General features: G+C 40.3%; 1 protein-coding gene across 2 annotated transcripts in view; it reads right to left on the reverse strand.

Annotated features, from left to right (window-relative positions):
* The window catches only part of LPCAT2 (lysophosphatidylcholine acyltransferase 2), a 67347-nt gene that overhangs the window by 38071 nt on the left and 12198 nt on the right, over nucleotides 1-17078 (reverse strand). For both annotated transcript variants that reach the window (XM_080829548.1, XM_080829549.1), the window contains exons 3-8: nucleotides 14500-14717; nucleotides 12564-12676; nucleotides 10555-10615; nucleotides 9457-9515; nucleotides 8174-8208; nucleotides 3603-3657 (exon numbers count right to left, since the gene is read on the reverse strand). In XM_080829548.1, coding sequence (XP_080685674.1) covers nucleotides 3603-3657; nucleotides 8174-8208; nucleotides 9457-9515; nucleotides 10555-10615; nucleotides 12564-12676; nucleotides 14500-14717 — 541 coding nt within the window. The remainder of the gene's footprint in view (nucleotides 1-3602; nucleotides 3658-8173; nucleotides 8209-9456; nucleotides 9516-10554; nucleotides 10616-12563; nucleotides 12677-14499; nucleotides 14718-17078) is intronic.

Genomic DNA, 17078 nt, shown 5'->3' on the forward strand with positions numbered 1-17078 from the left:
GAATTGTTTTTTCATGAAAAAATCAACCTTTTTCTACTACTTATAGCAATGGATTGCCCACCATAAGGTATTGTAGGTCTAACGCTAGCCACCAGAAGCTCCTTTTAAGCTTTGCAAAGGAATTTTATGAAAACAAAATATGCCTCCAGACAAATCATTTGCATGTGGTGGCTCTGAGTACAATGGCGACACAGCCTGAGAAGGAGAAAACAGACTGACGGTCGCCGTGAACGCCCTGTTTCCATTCATTAAACCCGTTGCTGCTCACATAATGCCTAATAGTCTAGTTTTGTGTGGATCCTCTCTCATGAGATACAACTAGCAGACTGTTGATTTATGTCACATTTTGGGATGTTTCCTACTAGCTATCTTCTTTCTTCCTTATGCCCCTAGGCCATCTGCTTATAAAGGCATCCTTGTGAAGTAGCTGGCCAATAAAAGTAACCACTAAAAGACACTTTAAACACACCCACGAGGCCACTATGACCCAGAGGACAACTTTCAGTAGAACCTTCTGTGGACACACATGGCCCCATTGTTCAAGGATGCCGGAAGATCAATTACAGAGGGCACGCGGTTTGGAAGTGATTATACTTTTAACATTCGAGAGTCAAGAAAAGGACGGTCTTTTTGAAAATAAGTCTCTGTCGAGGAAGCAGAGAGGGAGTGGGGAGAGGAGATGAGGAAACACCCCTCAATATTACACTCCCTAGATTTTAGCGATCTAGTGATTCTGGGGACTACAGAGTTGGAAATGGTCATCAGTGAGGGACGACTTGTAAAAGATCAAAGAATAGGGCCTTCCATATCCCGTGACTCACCACGGCAGTGTCTAAAAGGACACCCAATGATCCACTCAAAGTTCATTTTAAAAACCATGAAACTAAGACCACATTCTTGAACGACATATCTTCAACTAGACTTACCTAATGAATATTCACGAAGTTCTAAAAAATATGCAAAAAAACAATAACTAGGATTTCCACCAAGTTGTTTTTTTTTTTAAGTGGGCTCCACGCCCAGTGTGGAGCCCCAGTGTGGGGCTTGAGCTCATGGTCCCGAGTACAAGACCTGAGCTGAGATCAAGAGTCAGGTGCCCCAATTTCCAACAGTTTTAGAGAACATGGAGGTGGTGGTGGGCAGGGGAGGGAGCTTCTGAGTAACGAAGTCACCTGACATTGGTGCAACTAAACGCACTGAGGCTTCCGTGTAAGCTCCATGTGTGGTAGCTCAGGCCGGGCCTCCTCGGACATAGTACCGAAGCCTGGAGGCCGTGCCCAGATCTCGAGAGTTCTGAGCTGGGTGTGGATACACCCAGCCCCTGACAGGCTGTGGGATACATTTTTCAGTTGAACCCAACCTGGGAGGAATTAAAATATTCAAAAGTCAAAAAGTAGCAAGGAGTGCCCAGAGTGAAAGGTTGCACCGTAAATCTAAAATAAATATATTAAACTAAGAAGACGGAACTCGAAAGGCCACGCATTCCCACCCTCTTGCCATTCAATTCTAATACACTGAATCTCACCGATTCTTCTATTTTACACAGGCTGGTAGCCATTTTGTTTGTGATGTTATCAAGGGATATATTCTTCGCCAGGAAATATTACGCAGACCAGTCTAAGAACTGGGTGGAAAAAGCAAATATTGTAATAAGAAAGAAAGGAAGGAAGGAAGGTCTAAGGAAGGAAGAAAGAGAAAGGAAGAAAGAAAGAAAAAGTAAGAAGGAAGGAAAGGTAGGAAGGTAGGCAGGCCGGCCATGACACAGAAAGGAAATGTGGTAATAATGTTCGGGGCAAAAAAAAAGAGCACTTTGCTACCTCTGTTGTAACAATTTGACCACTGACACATGTAGACAAAAGAAGTACAGTTCTGAGGCGCCTGGGTGGCTCAGTGGGTTAAGCCTCTGCCTTCAGCTCAGGTCGTGATCTCGGGGTCCTGGGATCCAGTCCCGCACGGGCTCTCTGCTCAGCAGGGAGCCTGCTTCCCCCTCTCTCTCTGCCTGCCTCTCTCCCTACTTGTGATCTCTCTGTGTCAGATGAATAAATAAAATCTTTTAAAAAAAAAAAAGAAGTACATATGTGCATTTCCACATCTGTTGCTAGATCTTGTTTTATCTGGGGAGGGGTAAATGGTTAGGGGGAGCATATATACTGTATACACAGTATCTTCCAAATTTGCACAGAAGACAGCGTGGCTGTTTCAAGTATGAGTTTTCTTTTCTTCTTTTCTTTTCTTTTTTTATTTTTTAGAGAAAGAACACAGGGCTACTTGATCTGAACAGCTGTTAAAGAAGGAAGAGCCTGCTTGGAGTACTTAGAAATAATACAATATTACTTCCTGATAGGGTTCCCCAGAATGTATCCTCTGGAACACCAGTTTCAGGAGGTATCCGGAGAAAAAGGGGTACTGTGGTCGAATCACCTCAAAGCCAATGACAGCTCTTGAGGAAAGAAATCTGATCCATTGTGTTTACCCTAGTACTTCTTAAACTAATTATTAGGGCACAGATTAGCGTTTTTCTCTAGAAACATCTATGCACATTATTTTAAGAACGAGTGTTTTTTGGTCACCCTGATACTGAGTTGGTTTTAAATGTGGGGAAGTGTGGCATATAGTTAAGAAACATCTTTTCCTGGCAGGCAGGCAACCTGCAAGTCTCAAGAAAAATTTCAACCATGGTGAGACTCATTTTGAGATATAATTTGCCCTCCTGTGCCATTTGGCATTACTGACAACCTCTACATGGCTAAATGCCTAAGCTATAAAACAAAGTAAAAAGACAGTATTCTCATGACTTAAATTCCATGTCCCGTCACTTGAAACGTGGACCCCCACTCAGGATTCTAAATTACGCATGCAAACTTCACGTTCTCATTACACAATCTATGGATGCAACTGGAAAATGAAATTAAGAGTCTGCCCCACCCTTCTGACCCTTTCTCTTCAAAGGCAACCTCAGAGCATCACTAAAACCAACTCAAGTCTGCGTTGAGGTGTCCACTCTGCGTCATTCCTAGAATCTGAGTATGGTTCTGGAATCAACCTTCAGATTCTTAAAAATCTGGTCAGAATTTTCCAGAAGATCGAATTACTCCCCCACCCCCTGCCTGCCGCTGCGACTCCAACCAAAAGACTGCCTCGTTCGTGATGATATGAGCGGCCTCCCAGACAGGATTTCCCCAGGCCTTCCGTGTGCACAAGGATTCGCAAAGTGAGGGCTTCTGCTTTGACAGAACATACTTTTCCAGGAGCTCTAGGACTCCATCAACTGCAGTAGCTCCTTCTGTGAGGAAGTGAAGCCTACCAACCCCCTGGGCAGAGGTCAGCATTGAAAGAAATAAGAGAGAGAACAATTATGCAAATCCAGTCAGCCAAGGGCATCTAAGGGCGGAAGTTCCCAGAGGTTAGTTAGTGGTACTTCCTGGTATGATTCTCAGGGCTGGATCTGAGAGCCAGGTGGACAATGTGTAAAAGACCAGAGCTCATTTTAGGGGGTGGGTTTAACTTCCAACCTCTGTACAGCTGGGGTCCCTAGACTAGACGTTCGAAAGAAAAGGGAAGGCCTAATGTCCGGTTCCGAGGCTGCGTGTTGAAAGACTTACCTCAACTTCCACCTTTGTGAAGGGCTGGCAGAAAGTAAGCATACAAAGCTGAATGCTGAAGAGAAAAAAAAAGAGCAGGCCATCTTTATGTGGTAATACAAGTATCAACTAATATCATTACTCAACGATCCTTTCTTTGTACACAAGCACCGTCATGTCACACTTCATATATATTCCGCATTTATGCGTGTCGCCCGGCCGCTGTAACACTCCTTGGGCTTGAACAAGTGTTCGTGATGTTCAAAAGTCAAATCACCCAATGTAATACCAAATACATCCTTGTGAGTCAGAGCTGCAGCTCAGCACGCTAACCCCCAAATTTGAGGTCTCTTTGACAACTCGGGCTCGTAGGTCTAAGACCCGAGAGGAACTACCGAGGCCACATTTTAAGGTATGTGAATGTGTTTACAGGACAACTCCTGAGTAGAACATTACATTTCGAAACTCTTTTCTGATATGAAAAAAAAAAGAAAAAGAAAAAGGAAATCAGAGGGCCTATCCCTAACAGCAGAAACTTTATCATAACTTCCCAATTAATAGTCAATGTTTTAGTTATGGAGAAATTTTCTTTCACCGCAAAGCTAGACAAAAGACAAAGGCTTTAAAGTGATTATAACCAACCCTCTCAAGGAACATTTCTGGGACAGTTGTTTCTATGTGTGGCTTCCTAATACATGTTTAGACTATTGGGATGGGACATCAATGGGATTTTTATGTCACCTCATTTAGACAGATGAGGTGGCTGAATGGCTTCATCTACATGTTTAAGAAAACAGCCAACCTGTTTTTGCTCTTCAGAAACTAAAATTGGGGCACCTGGGTGGCTCAGTTGGTGAAGCATCTTACTTTTTTTTTTTTTTTTAATTTTTACAATGTTTTATAAACATATAATGTATTATTAGCTCCAGGGGTACAGGTCTGTAAATTGCCAGGTTTACACACTTCACAGCATTCACCTTAGCACATACCCTCCCCAATGACCATAACCCCACCACCCTATCCCTACCCCCCCTACCCCCGGCAACCCTCAGTTTGTTTTGTGACATTAAGAGTCTCTTATGGTTTTTCTCCGTCCTGATCCCATCTTGTTTCATTTATTCTTTTCCTACCCCCAAACCCCCTACGTTGCATCTCCACTTCCTCATATCCGGGAGATCATATGATAGTTGTCTTTCTCCGATTGACTTATTTCGCTAAGCATAATACCCTCTAGTTCCATCCACGTCGTCACAAATGGCAATATTTCATTTCTTTTGATGGCTGCATAGTATTCCATTGTATATATATACCACATCTTCTTTATCCATTCATCTGTTGATGGACATCTAGGTTCTTTCCGTAGTTTGGATATTGTGGACATTGCTGCTATAAACATTCGGGTGCACGTGCCCCTTCAGATGACTACATTTGTATCTTTAGGGTAAATACCCAGTAGTGCAATTGCTGGGTCGTAGGGTAGCTCTATTTTCAACTTTTTGAGGAACCTCCATGCTGTTTTCGAGAGTGGTTGCACCAGCTTGCATTCCCACCAGCAGTGTAGGAGGGTTCCCCTTTCTCCACATCCTCGCCAGCATCTGTCATTTCCTGACTTATTAATTTTAGCCATTCTGACTGGTGTGAGGTGGTATCTCATTGTGGTTTTGATTTGTATTTCCCTGAAGGCATCTTACTCTTGATTTTGGCTTAGATCACAATCTCAGTTCCTGAGACGGAGCCCTGTGTCAGGTTCTCCACTCAGTGGGGAGTCTGTTTGAGATTCTCTCTCTCCCTCTACCTCTCCCCACTCCTGTGCTCTATCATCTCTCTCTTAAAAAAAAAAAAAAAAAAACTAAAGTATGATTTATCTATAAAAAATTACTTAAAGGACTTACTTCAGACAAGAAATTTAGAAATTTAAACAAGGAATTTAGTTAAAAGAAGGAATTTAGGTAGATGTACCAATTCCATATATAATTATAAATTGTGAAGGTAAGTATCAGTTCTCAGATTTTCCATCTGAGAGGAAAAAGGTTGTTTACTATCAACCACAAGCAAGCAAAATCAATCCACATTATTTACCATGAAGTTAAATTATTCTTGAATTATCTAAATTCAGATTTGGAATTTAGTGATTCAAACAGATAAATCTGTTCGGAAAATTCTGACTGCTGTAAGAAGGAAAGAAAGACAAAGATAGGAAGAAAGGAAGGGTGGGTGGGAGAGATGGGGGGCAGGGATGGAGGAAGGAAGGAAGGAGCCAGGCATAAGATCTCATTAAACCTGTGTTGTCTACACTACACACAAACCAAACACCTCTTTTCCATAGCTTCCCCTTCTCTAAGTGTATCCCTAAGTTTACTACCCCTCTCCCTTAGGCTATTTGCCTTAGTATAGACTCTCTTCCTTAGAATCTCAGTCTAGACTTGCCCTTAGAGCGAAAGCAACTGAGGAAACGGACTTGACAGTAACAGCACAGTGCTAAATACGCCATGAAGACCACCGGAAGATAGAAGTGGAAATGAAAGTCACCCCGGGCAGGTGCAATGTGGCATCTGGACAAAAGACAATCGTGCCTTTCGAGGATTTTGTGTTTATCGGTCCTAAGAAATCTTCACCTCTGGAAAAACGTTTTCCCTCTCTTGTCTGATTGCCCTCTCCTATTTTCTTTTTCCCTTTATCACACACGTCCCAGGTTAGAAGGCTGGATTAACCCAGCCACTCCATTTTTTTTTTTTTAAGATTATTTATTTATTTATTTAACAGACAGAGATCACAAGTAGGCAGAGAGGCAGGCAGAGAGAGAGAGGAAGAAGCAGGCTCCCTGTCGAGCAGAGAGCCCGATGAGGGACTCGATCCCAGGACCCTGGGATCATGACCTGAGCTGAAAGCAGAGGCTTTAACCCACTGAGCCACCCAGGTTCCCCCAGCCACTCCATTTTCTATCCTGATTCCCCTTCCGGGAAGGCCTTCCTGTATTTGACTTTCACGCCCATCTGGGCTGCCACACAAGTTACACAAGGCACAATGACCACGCAGGGAGCCTGCAGTCACTGTTGCTGTAAGGAGCTTAAACTATAAAAGCCACGAGGACGACACACCTCAGGACACCCAGATTTCAGGCACTCCTTTTTCTACAATGCTTTTGTATGATTTGCTTCTCCTCGCTTGCCCTTGCATAAAAAGCTGAAAACCAGGAACTCAAGACCAACAGTGACATGAAACATGTATTCTGGCCAAAGGAATAAACCGATTTCCAGAGGAGTTAAAGATCACATAATGCCTACATGTCCTTCGCAATCGATGGTCTTTAGTTCGAGTGTCATTTACTTTGACTATGAAGGACCCAAGCAGGTCCTTGGTAACAGGTCCATATGTAACAGGAACATATGTGCTTCACGTGTTAATAACCACTAAGGCATGTAACTGGCCTGTCAGTTCCCTACTTTGATTTAAATTCATTATTTCAGTGCAATTCACACATGGAGAAAATCGGTATGCAGTTAAAAAAAAAATCAGACTTTCATATGTTGTTGGGATGATCTAAGGAAGTCACAAGGTACTTGAAGGCAAATGAGGATTCTCTTTAAATATGTCCAAGTGGTTGTCTGTGCACCAACAATGTTATGTAAACTCTGTGTTCAGTATCAAAAGGCTTTGCTGGAGAAGGCCCAAGGCAAAGCCCTCCAATCCAGGCATTTTATCCAAGGCTCTCACTGCAGTGTGGATGGGCTCGGACTTAATCCAGGGGGACCTCGATCAAAGGTCTTGAGGGAAAGTAAGTACATATTCTGTTCTTTCCAAAGGCCTGTTTCACTTCAGCTGGCTTACTGGTGAGCTGTGTTTCTCTCCTCTCTTAAATGTTTATAGAAACTGCTGATCCCCGTGCTTTTAGAATCCAAGAACGGAACTGAAAGCTTAGCTATTTTCTCAGCTCAGATCAGACACATCACGGCTATTTCAGGCCCTATGACGCAATGGCTCTGGACTGCTTAAACCGATAGAGTAAAACAACAATGGAGACACCAGCTATCATGTCAAGCCAGCAATGGAAATAAAACTACAAGATTAAAGCTAAGTAGGATGCAAACCAGGTCACTGGACTGGTTCTTAAGAATTGGTAGATACACGCTTGAGACCCATAAGAACATGGCAGACAGAATTCTGCACATGGGAGGGGTTGGGGGCTTAACGGGCAAGAGAGTGATGCTCTCTACAAAGACTTCTCGGTGACAAGATTTTAGGAGCTGATTAGAAATCTTTACTTTTAGAGGCACCTGGGTGGCTCAGTAGGTTGGGAGTCTGACTCTTGATTTCAGCTCAAGTCCTGATCTCAGGGTTGTGAGATCGAGACCTGTGTCAGGCTCTGGCTCTAGTTCAGTGGGTGGAGTCTACTTGTCCCTCTCCCTATCCCTCAGTTCCACACACACTCTCTCGCTCAAATGAATACATAAATAAATAAAATCTTAAAAAAAGAGAAATCTTTACTTTTACAAAAAAAACAAGGCTTATTTAAAAAAAAGGAGTAAATGATCTTTGTTTTTCTTCACTTAAATAAAATTCAAATAAACCAATAATAAAGAGAAGTGACTTACAATGTATATCCTTGCCATGTCCAAGTCACGGTATCCTACAATAACAGAAGTAGTTAGACTGTTAGTTCAGTGAAAAAAATGCCAAATAAAACCCAAATCTTTAAAAATAAAACAAATCTTATTTTCATATTGGTATTCACATACTTTCCTTCTGAATTAAAAGCAGTATGCTGAAACGTAAAACAAGACTATTATCAGCAGGGCATTACTCTGTGAATTCTTGGATTATATATCAACATACCAAAATCCGTTTTCCATATGTAACCACCTATCTTTTTATGGAATTAAGTTGTTCTTTATTTTTAATAAAACTATGTGCATGTTAGCTATCTTTCTCCTAATATGAACATAGCTAGGAAATTAATTTGCTAACAAAACCCAGAATATAACCATTCTCAACCAAAGGCGGTGGCGGGGGAGGGGGGGCAGGTATTTGGGAGAAAAGATTAAAGTAATACATAGTGAAAGAATTTCAGTAGGTGCCAAACAGGCAGAAGCATAAGTAAATTTTGATGGATTCTAATTTTTTTAACCACGGATATCAAAAGTTTGAGAAGCCAGCCACTGAAAAAAAGCTGACTTGCTCAAGGACTCTTGACCTTAAATAACACAGGTAGTTAATTACAGCCTGACTTTTTATGTAAAGTCTCTAGTAGAGAAAGTTCCTCTAAGAACCAAAACAGATTCCAGAAAATCTTTCTTTAGGGAAATGGTGGCACCGTCCATATCCAGAGGACAACAGTGTACCTGGCTGGAGCAGAAAGACTGTCTCCTAAGCCAACTATGCACTTTCTGTAGGCTGACAGATTCTTGCTAAGAGGCACATGGCTAGTAAGTATTGAGCCAGAAATGAAACACCAAGCCAATCCCAAATTTATCCTGCTACGCCAGTTATCCTTCCAGTAATAACCACTGAATTGGGAAAGTCTCCCTTTGGGCTTAGTGAAAATCACAAACTACACGCAAGTGTTCTGCTACCCAGTCTAAGAAGAACTTGAATCTGAGACTTAATGGTACCATTACCTTGACAACAGAGTAGAAGCTAAAGAAACGCTCTCCTAGAGCTTAGTAACAGCAGAGACAAAATATAATATTGGTGTCCCCAAGTACATGCCTATCTTGCAAACTTCTAAAACCTTCATGTGACAAGGGGAACGGGGTCTGCTCATGTTCATCCACGATATATCTACTCAGGACTTTATTCAAAGATTAAAAGGGGTACTAGAGAATTTGTGCTGTTGGGAATGTCTGAGATTTTTCCCACTGTAAAACACTATGCTTACCAGCTTGTTTGGGTATCTGAGGAGGATCGGCTGCACCGGAACTCCGGGAATGAAGGCTCCTATAACCACAGTGAAATATTATAGCATCTTCCTTATAGGACTATATGGTTTACAGTGAAGAAAATTAATAATAAGCAGTATACCTATCCTTACTGGTTTAAGAGTACATATAAACTATTTGCTAAAGGTTTGTAAATCCCTGGTGTTTACCAAAACGAGAGTGTTCTAAAACTCAGAGTTATGAAACCAAAATATTTATGTTATGTCCAAGTCGCTGAAAATATTTATTTACATTTCGACGTGTTCTCATTTTCCAAATACTCATTATTCAAAAAAATAATTATTAAATTATTTTTTATAATAAAAATATAAAAAATTTTTATTTTTTATAAAAAGAATAATCATTATTCAAAAAAATACTCATTATTTTTAAAAAAGTAATGACAAAGACAAGAACAAGAGAAACTGAGGAGAACAAATAAATAAACAAATAAAATACAAATAAAAAAAATAAATAAAAGCAAATACCTGGGAGCAAAGACTATCCCACTTACTAGAAGTGAGTTCTAACTTTGGCTCTGGGCATTCCAGCAACTAATACAAAAACATGTTAAAGCATTACCAGTTACTAGGAAATTATGTATTAAATTACACATTACTATGAAATTAGTGACTTTATAATATTTTATAAAAAAAAGGAGTAAAGCAAAGAAGGCATCTGAAGGCTTTATAACGATCACCAAAATAGTTTTCTACTGGATAATGCAGGAACTATAAGAGTATCCTTGGAGGAAAAGAAAAATCTGTCAGTGGTTTCTGTGTGTGTACATGTGTGTGCACGTACACAACTGGATACAATATCAAATATGGTTCACATGTACACACACATACACACACACAGGCACATACGCACAATCCAAGGAAAAAGGGGTTATGAAACCAAAACAGAAAGTAAAGGAGTGAGTTTTGAGGATTTGCAATGTTAAAAACTTTCTACTGGGAAACGGCCAGCACAAACAAGCCATTTTGTGTATTAGTATCAAATCATTTGAGAAATCGTCCATACTTTGTTATAGTACATAATTTAATTGATCTCACCTGGTTTAAAAGTAATCAAACAGGAACGATTAGTACAAGTACCTTCTGGGAAAACTAGTATCTTGGGAGAAAAGGAATACGTAGATTTAATATTTCAGTCTAATTAATAGATTACCTCTTTACTCATTCTTATGAATTCACAAAGAGCTGCCAATTCTTATAAAACAAAAGTGCACTAAAAGGCTAACATTTGATGCTATTGAAAGTTAGAATCGGATTATCTGGTTTTCCTCTAAAAGCACTATTGTCTGACCATTGGGATAATTAGTAAATGGATTAAAGCTCTGAATAGAAAATGCATTTAATAAATGTTTCTTAATGACGATGCTAATAATTCGGATAAACTTAAAAGAAGATGCAGACCCTACATCATGGCCAAAGAGGACATTAAATTCTTTCCTCTCCTGCTATCCATCCTTAACCGAATCATTACGACTTCCTTGTTTCTGTTTTCCCATTCAAGGATCTTCACTCCTACAACATACAGTTCAGGGATATTTGGAGGAGGAAAAAAGGAGAAATACTTACAACATGCTTTATGCTTACTTGGGTTAGTAGACATATGGAATACAATTCAGTATCTTTTTTGAGAAAGTATTTTTAGCTTTTAACATAGTCTTTTCTGTTCTTCATGTGAAAGTCACACAGTGCAGTTAGTTTCCCCATTAAGTGAACAAGCTGGATTTTCTGAAGCTTTTAGAATTTGGCAATGATTGAATCGCTAAGTACATAAAATAAAAACAGAAAGTTCCTGTACCCACAGTAGTTAGTATGTGTAACTATTTGGTATTTTTTTAAATGATAATTATAAAGGGAAAACATTATCAGGCAAAAGTGCTACCATGATGGGTTATTTATAAAATAAAAATGGTAAGTGTATGCAATTCACCCCCCAATTTAAAAACAAAAACAGGTTTCCTATCACAACTGGGTACAGTATCAAATATGGTTCCTTCAATGGAAACTCTATAGTTACTCTATTAATGAGTGGATACAGTGTAAATCATAACATCTCGGACCTGGAAGGGGGCATTAAAAGCCATCCAGTATGCCAATGCTTGAATTCTTTCTACAATATCCCCCCCAAGTGGTTGCTTAGTCAGTGCCTGAAAATTCTGGAAAAGGATTTCAGATCAGATCATTGTACATCTGGATAGAAAGTTCCTTGAGATGAGCGAGATGGGCTGAAATCTTACCAATTTGTTAACTTTGGACTACCAGTCCTAGATAGAGTCCCTGGATCCAAAGAGAAACACTGAACCCTTATTCCGAGTGCTGTTTCTTCCTGGTCACTTTTTAAAAATCATTCCTCACATGCCCTGGTTTCTAAACCTCCTTGTGGGTTTAGAAACCCACATATTCCTCTTGGCATTTTAACATCTACTCATCATCATGGGTGGCCAGATCACTGCAGATCATGAGTTCTCTAGAGTCCCCTGCTTATACCCAGAACAAAGCAGAGCGATACTGACCAGAATTACCCAGGAGGCTCCCTTTATCCAGAAAATATTGCCCCCCGCCAACTTCGAAAGGCATTCTAGGTGACGGGGTTAGTAAGATGGTCTGAAAGCCTGAAAAAGTTCTATAAGTGATTCTGATGTACCCCCTGAAGTGAAAAGCCCTGCCTAAATAAACTTTGGACAAGATGATGATAATCGCTTTAAAAAAATAAATAAATAAACCTACCATATTATTGAGTAGAATTGCGCTTTGATATTTTGTCTTTAAGATAATAAATAAATTCAGAGGTAGAGAATTACTTTTTATGACATAAAGTAAAAATTGTTTCAAAGAGTTTGGAGGATAAGAGAGAATGATATATTTAATCACATGGAGTTTCTCACAGGAAAGAGGACTTTTTAATACTCACTCATTTGTTCTGTTTCTATTATGCTGAAGACACCCAGCACGGGTGTCCCCAGATGCTGCCATCTGTGGGTCCAAATGATTTCCACATATGCAGTAAGTAAACTCGCAATATATCTAAATGGACATTTCCCGTGTTTTACCTGCGGCCACTGCCCTCCGGATGTTGCTCGCCTTACTATTTCATTTATTGTGTTTTTTCGAGAGTCCGGATCCACCCGGGACACCAGCACTGGCTGCAGAGCTCGTAACAGTCCTTTAAGACAAACAAAAGGTCAGAGCCAAGTCATATATATATATACATATATATATATAGATAGATATAGATATATATATAGATATATATTTGGCTAAAGCTACCATAGCAATGATACTGGATAAATCATAAAACAATTTTTATGTAAAGTTAAAAGACAGCAAATCAAAGAGAACTTTAAAAAAGTCTGCTCTAATTCACAGTTTATAAGAAGGGTTTTTTTTTTTTTTTTAAATATACCTACAAAGATTTCATTGATATAACAGAAGTTAGCAGCAAGAGTATGAAAGGAAACAAATGCAATTTTCTCCCTGAAGGTCTTCTTCCTCAAATGACATTCAACCTTTGGAAGATATACTACAAGATTATCTTGTTTTATTTTAGGAATAGCCTGACAACTAATTGTGTGAATTCAGAGTACACACAGATAAGGAGCAATTATTAATTTTACTAACATTTTCAACAAGCCAGTCTTCTAAGTGGGGAGCTTTCTCATACATGCATAATAAACCTCAGTTTACTGAAAATCTTTTTTTTAACGTGTTTATTTATTTACTTATTTGACACACACACAGAGAGAGAGAGAGAGAGGGGACACAAGCAGGGGGAGTGGGAGAGAGAGAAGCAGGCTTCCCACTGAGCAGGGCACCCAGTGCGGGGCTCGATTCCAGGACCCAGGACCCCAGGATCACAACCTGAGCCGAAGGCAGATGCTTAAAGACTGAGCCACCCAAGTGCCCCAATATTTTTTAAATGTATTTTTTTTTAAGATTTAATTTATTTATTTGACAGAGAGAGAGATCACAAGTAGGCAGAGAGGCAGGCAGAGAGTGAGAGGGAAGCAGGCTCCCCGCTGAGCAGAGAGCCCGATGTGGGGCTCGATCCCAGGACCCTGAGATCATGACCTGAGAGGAAGGCAGAGGCTTTAACCCACTGGGCCACCCAGGTGCCCCCCCAAGTGCCCCAATTTACTGAAAATCTACTGCTAAACAGTTTTTCATGAAAGTGCCATATTATACAAAGCAAGGTGGTTACACTGGAAAAAAAGAGAGAGAGAGAGAGAGAGAGAGAGAGGAGAGAGAAAGAGTGTGTATGTGTGTTTTTCTTAGCTGAGTGACAAAGTAGCAGGAACTATGCTATTTCTCCAGAGTGCCAAGGTAACATCAGGCAAATTCCACACCCACTCTCTCACCACTGGATGCTTGCAATAACCTTGGGACGACTGGGAGCAGTTGCTTAGAGACCCGCACCCTAGGGAGGGACCAAAGCATCTGGTGGGATACACATCTCACTGTCTTCATTATTTTTTATGGCAGGAGGCACTTATCGTTCCACATTCTAATTTTCAAAGAGTTTCACGTTGGTCCCTCATGGAGACTCTGGGGCAATAATAAGAAAACAGAGTTAAGAGGAAAAGACTTCATGTGTCTATCAGCCTAATACCCCAAAGAGAAATTCGTGAAATAGCATGTAACCAGTGTTTTCACAAATTCTTCAGTTACATTCTCACTCTTGAAAAATCAAGCACGTTTGGGACTTGAAAGCTGGTCTTTCTAGCTAGATATACGAACACCAAGCAGTGACGGTACAGTGACAAAAAAAAGAATTTGAAAGAATTCTAAGGGTACAGACAGGGAGGTCTCTAACCTTTACCATAAATTCCTTCCTTCCATATAGTTCCTCACTAGAAGTAAGGAAATAGTTTTGAAATGTTTCATTATTTGAGAGTTTTTAAAAAGCCCACTGATAAACGATAGTTCGGTTTTTTTTTTTAAGGCGAACCATGAGCATGAAAATATCTCTGTTGTCTTACAAGTACTTACTGCCAATCAGAGGAACCTGTGCATTCTCATTTCGAGAGACCATCGAAGGCAACCCGGCTACGACACAGGCGATCCCGTCAAAGAATGTGGAATGGGGGGCAGCGACAAAAATCGGGGCCTCTGTGGGTCTTGCCACCTTTCCCTTCACAGTAACTATGAACCCCATTGAAAAGAACATGGCACGACCCAGAATCTTCAAAACTGGTTGACTGATTTTCCTTTGGAAAGAAATACAAAAAAAAAAAAGAAAGAAAGAAAGAAAAGAAAAGACACAATTAGTCTTGCTAATCCCAGCTAACAGTAGGGTTTTGCTCTAAAACACAACACTAGAACCCAAACGTGTCAGAATACTTCATTTTAAAATATGAGCTAAGAATAGCTCACAGTTATATGAAGCATTCTTTCCGCCAGGCACTATTCTAAGGACTTTAGATTTCTTTAATCCTCAGCCCAATTTTATGAAATGGGTATTATTTATTAGCACCCTTATTTTACAGCTGGGAAACCGAGGCAGAGAGAAGCGAAATTTCCCAAGGGTGTATGGCTATCAAGTGACTCCATTGCCAACACACATCCCCACTGAGAAACCCACGTGAGTACAGTCCTTCAGAGCAGACACCTTGGGAACGTACATTTGGGTAACAAAGATGCTGCTATCTCCCCCAAAGACTTCTCATGCTGAATCTGTCCTCGGAGTAATTTTTTTTAAAAGCCTTATTACCTAGACCATTATAATTCTTAGACATCATCAAATATTTTAAAAGGTAAATTTGCCATCTCACTTCCTTGGAACATAGATGCACTTAATTTCAGATATCGAATTGCTTCCTTTTTAAAAAGAATTTCTGTCATTAGAAAATAATTCATCAAACTGGGCCCAGGTGACCTGCGCTGGACACACGAGACAAATAAGACTCAGTCTCGGTCCTTGAGAAGCTCAACTGAGTAGGGAGACAAAAACCCACTTCTAGAAATGCAAACACAGAATAGGCATCTGAGGTTGTAAATAAGCATACAGCTTTTCATGGAAAGCAAAACATGTGTTTTTCCTATAAGACAGCTAATGGGAGCCTTAAAAAATAGGCTTCCTGGGATGCCTGGGTGGCTCGTTGGTTAAGGGGCTGCCTTCAGCTCAGGTCATGATCCCAGGGTCCTGGGATCGAGTCCCACATTGGGCTCCGTGCTCAGCGGGGAGACTTGCTTCTCCCTCTGCCACTCTGTCTGCCTGTGTGCACGCTCTCTCTCTCATTCTGACAAATAAATAAATAAAGTCTTTGAAAAAAAAAATAGGCTTCCTGTCTAACTCTCTGAACAGTCTTGTCAAATGCAGTGAGGGGCTAGGAAGCAACCGGCCACTGAGGAAGTTTCTCTGTAAGGAGAAAGTAAGACACAGAGAACCAAAGCACTTTTCCAGAGGGCACGGGGAAATGACTGTATCTCTCCTTCTCAGTCTATCCAGTTCAGATGTCCATTTACCTAAGAATAAAAAGCTCACCCCGTTAACCAAATTTTCACACCTCCTATTTTTGATTTACGGCGATGTAAATTTTGACAATTGCATTCTAAAATATCCCATGTTCAAAGCTGTTGAACACTTCCACTCAAATGATTTCAAAAAGGCTAAAAGTTGGGTGCTGCATAATTAACGTCAATGTTACCTGTTTGAGAATAAGTAGAGACAGTTGCTTAATTGGCAAAAATAGAACTTTTTTCCCCCCTAACATTTATTAAATCTGTTTTCTGGATTCTTGGACTATTCCCTCCGTCATTATAGGGCTCCATAAGCCATTAACGATAGAAACCAAGGGGGTAATTGAAAGGGATGGGCACATCATGGAAAAAACAAAAAACAAAAAACAAAACCCAAAAAACGAACCTCTCATAAAGTAATTTTTAGTGACATACAACCTTGAGCTCTAAAACAAAGCAGTGCAATTTGCAAGGATTGAGGTGGTATTAGTTCTCTGGGGACACTGCCAGCCTTGGATTCACTTCTGTTTCAAACCAGCCTTGGGCTGAATGTTGACATTTATTTACTAGAACATGAACTGGATGGTGAATTGCATATTTTTAAAAGTTTCTAGAACAGTGGTTTTCAAAAATTTTTGGAGGACATTCTCCTTTGAGATTTGGACGGAAGGAATGGACCCTGCGTACAAAGAAAAAAATGTGCACAATTTTAGAAAGTTCCACGGTGCCCTAAAACTCAGCGATGGCTTCCCATTCCAAGGAATGCACATTTTAAAAGGCTTCGCTCTCAGGATAAACATAAGGCAACAAGTTGGCTCTGCCCAAGAGGAGTGAAATTTGACCAGTGACTTTGTTAATTTGTGATAAGTCTATTCTCTAACACCCCCCTAATGAGATAATGCTCGAGAAGCAATTCCATTCTGCTTCTACGCTGATGTTTTAAAAAGCTAGGCCCTACTGATTAAGAATTAAACTGTGATTAATAATAATCACTGAAGTATTCAATACACTGTAACTGACCTGCTTAATTATGCCACTGCAGAAAATACGTAGTTACTATAGAGGGACAAAAGCAAGTATTAAGACTGAGGGAGAGCAGAAGGCAGGCA

The sequence above is a fragment of the Martes martes genome (assembly GCF_963455335.1).
Source record: "Martes martes genome assembly, chromosome: 17".
Taxonomy (NCBI): Eukaryota; Metazoa; Chordata; class Mammalia; order Carnivora; family Mustelidae; genus Martes; species Martes martes.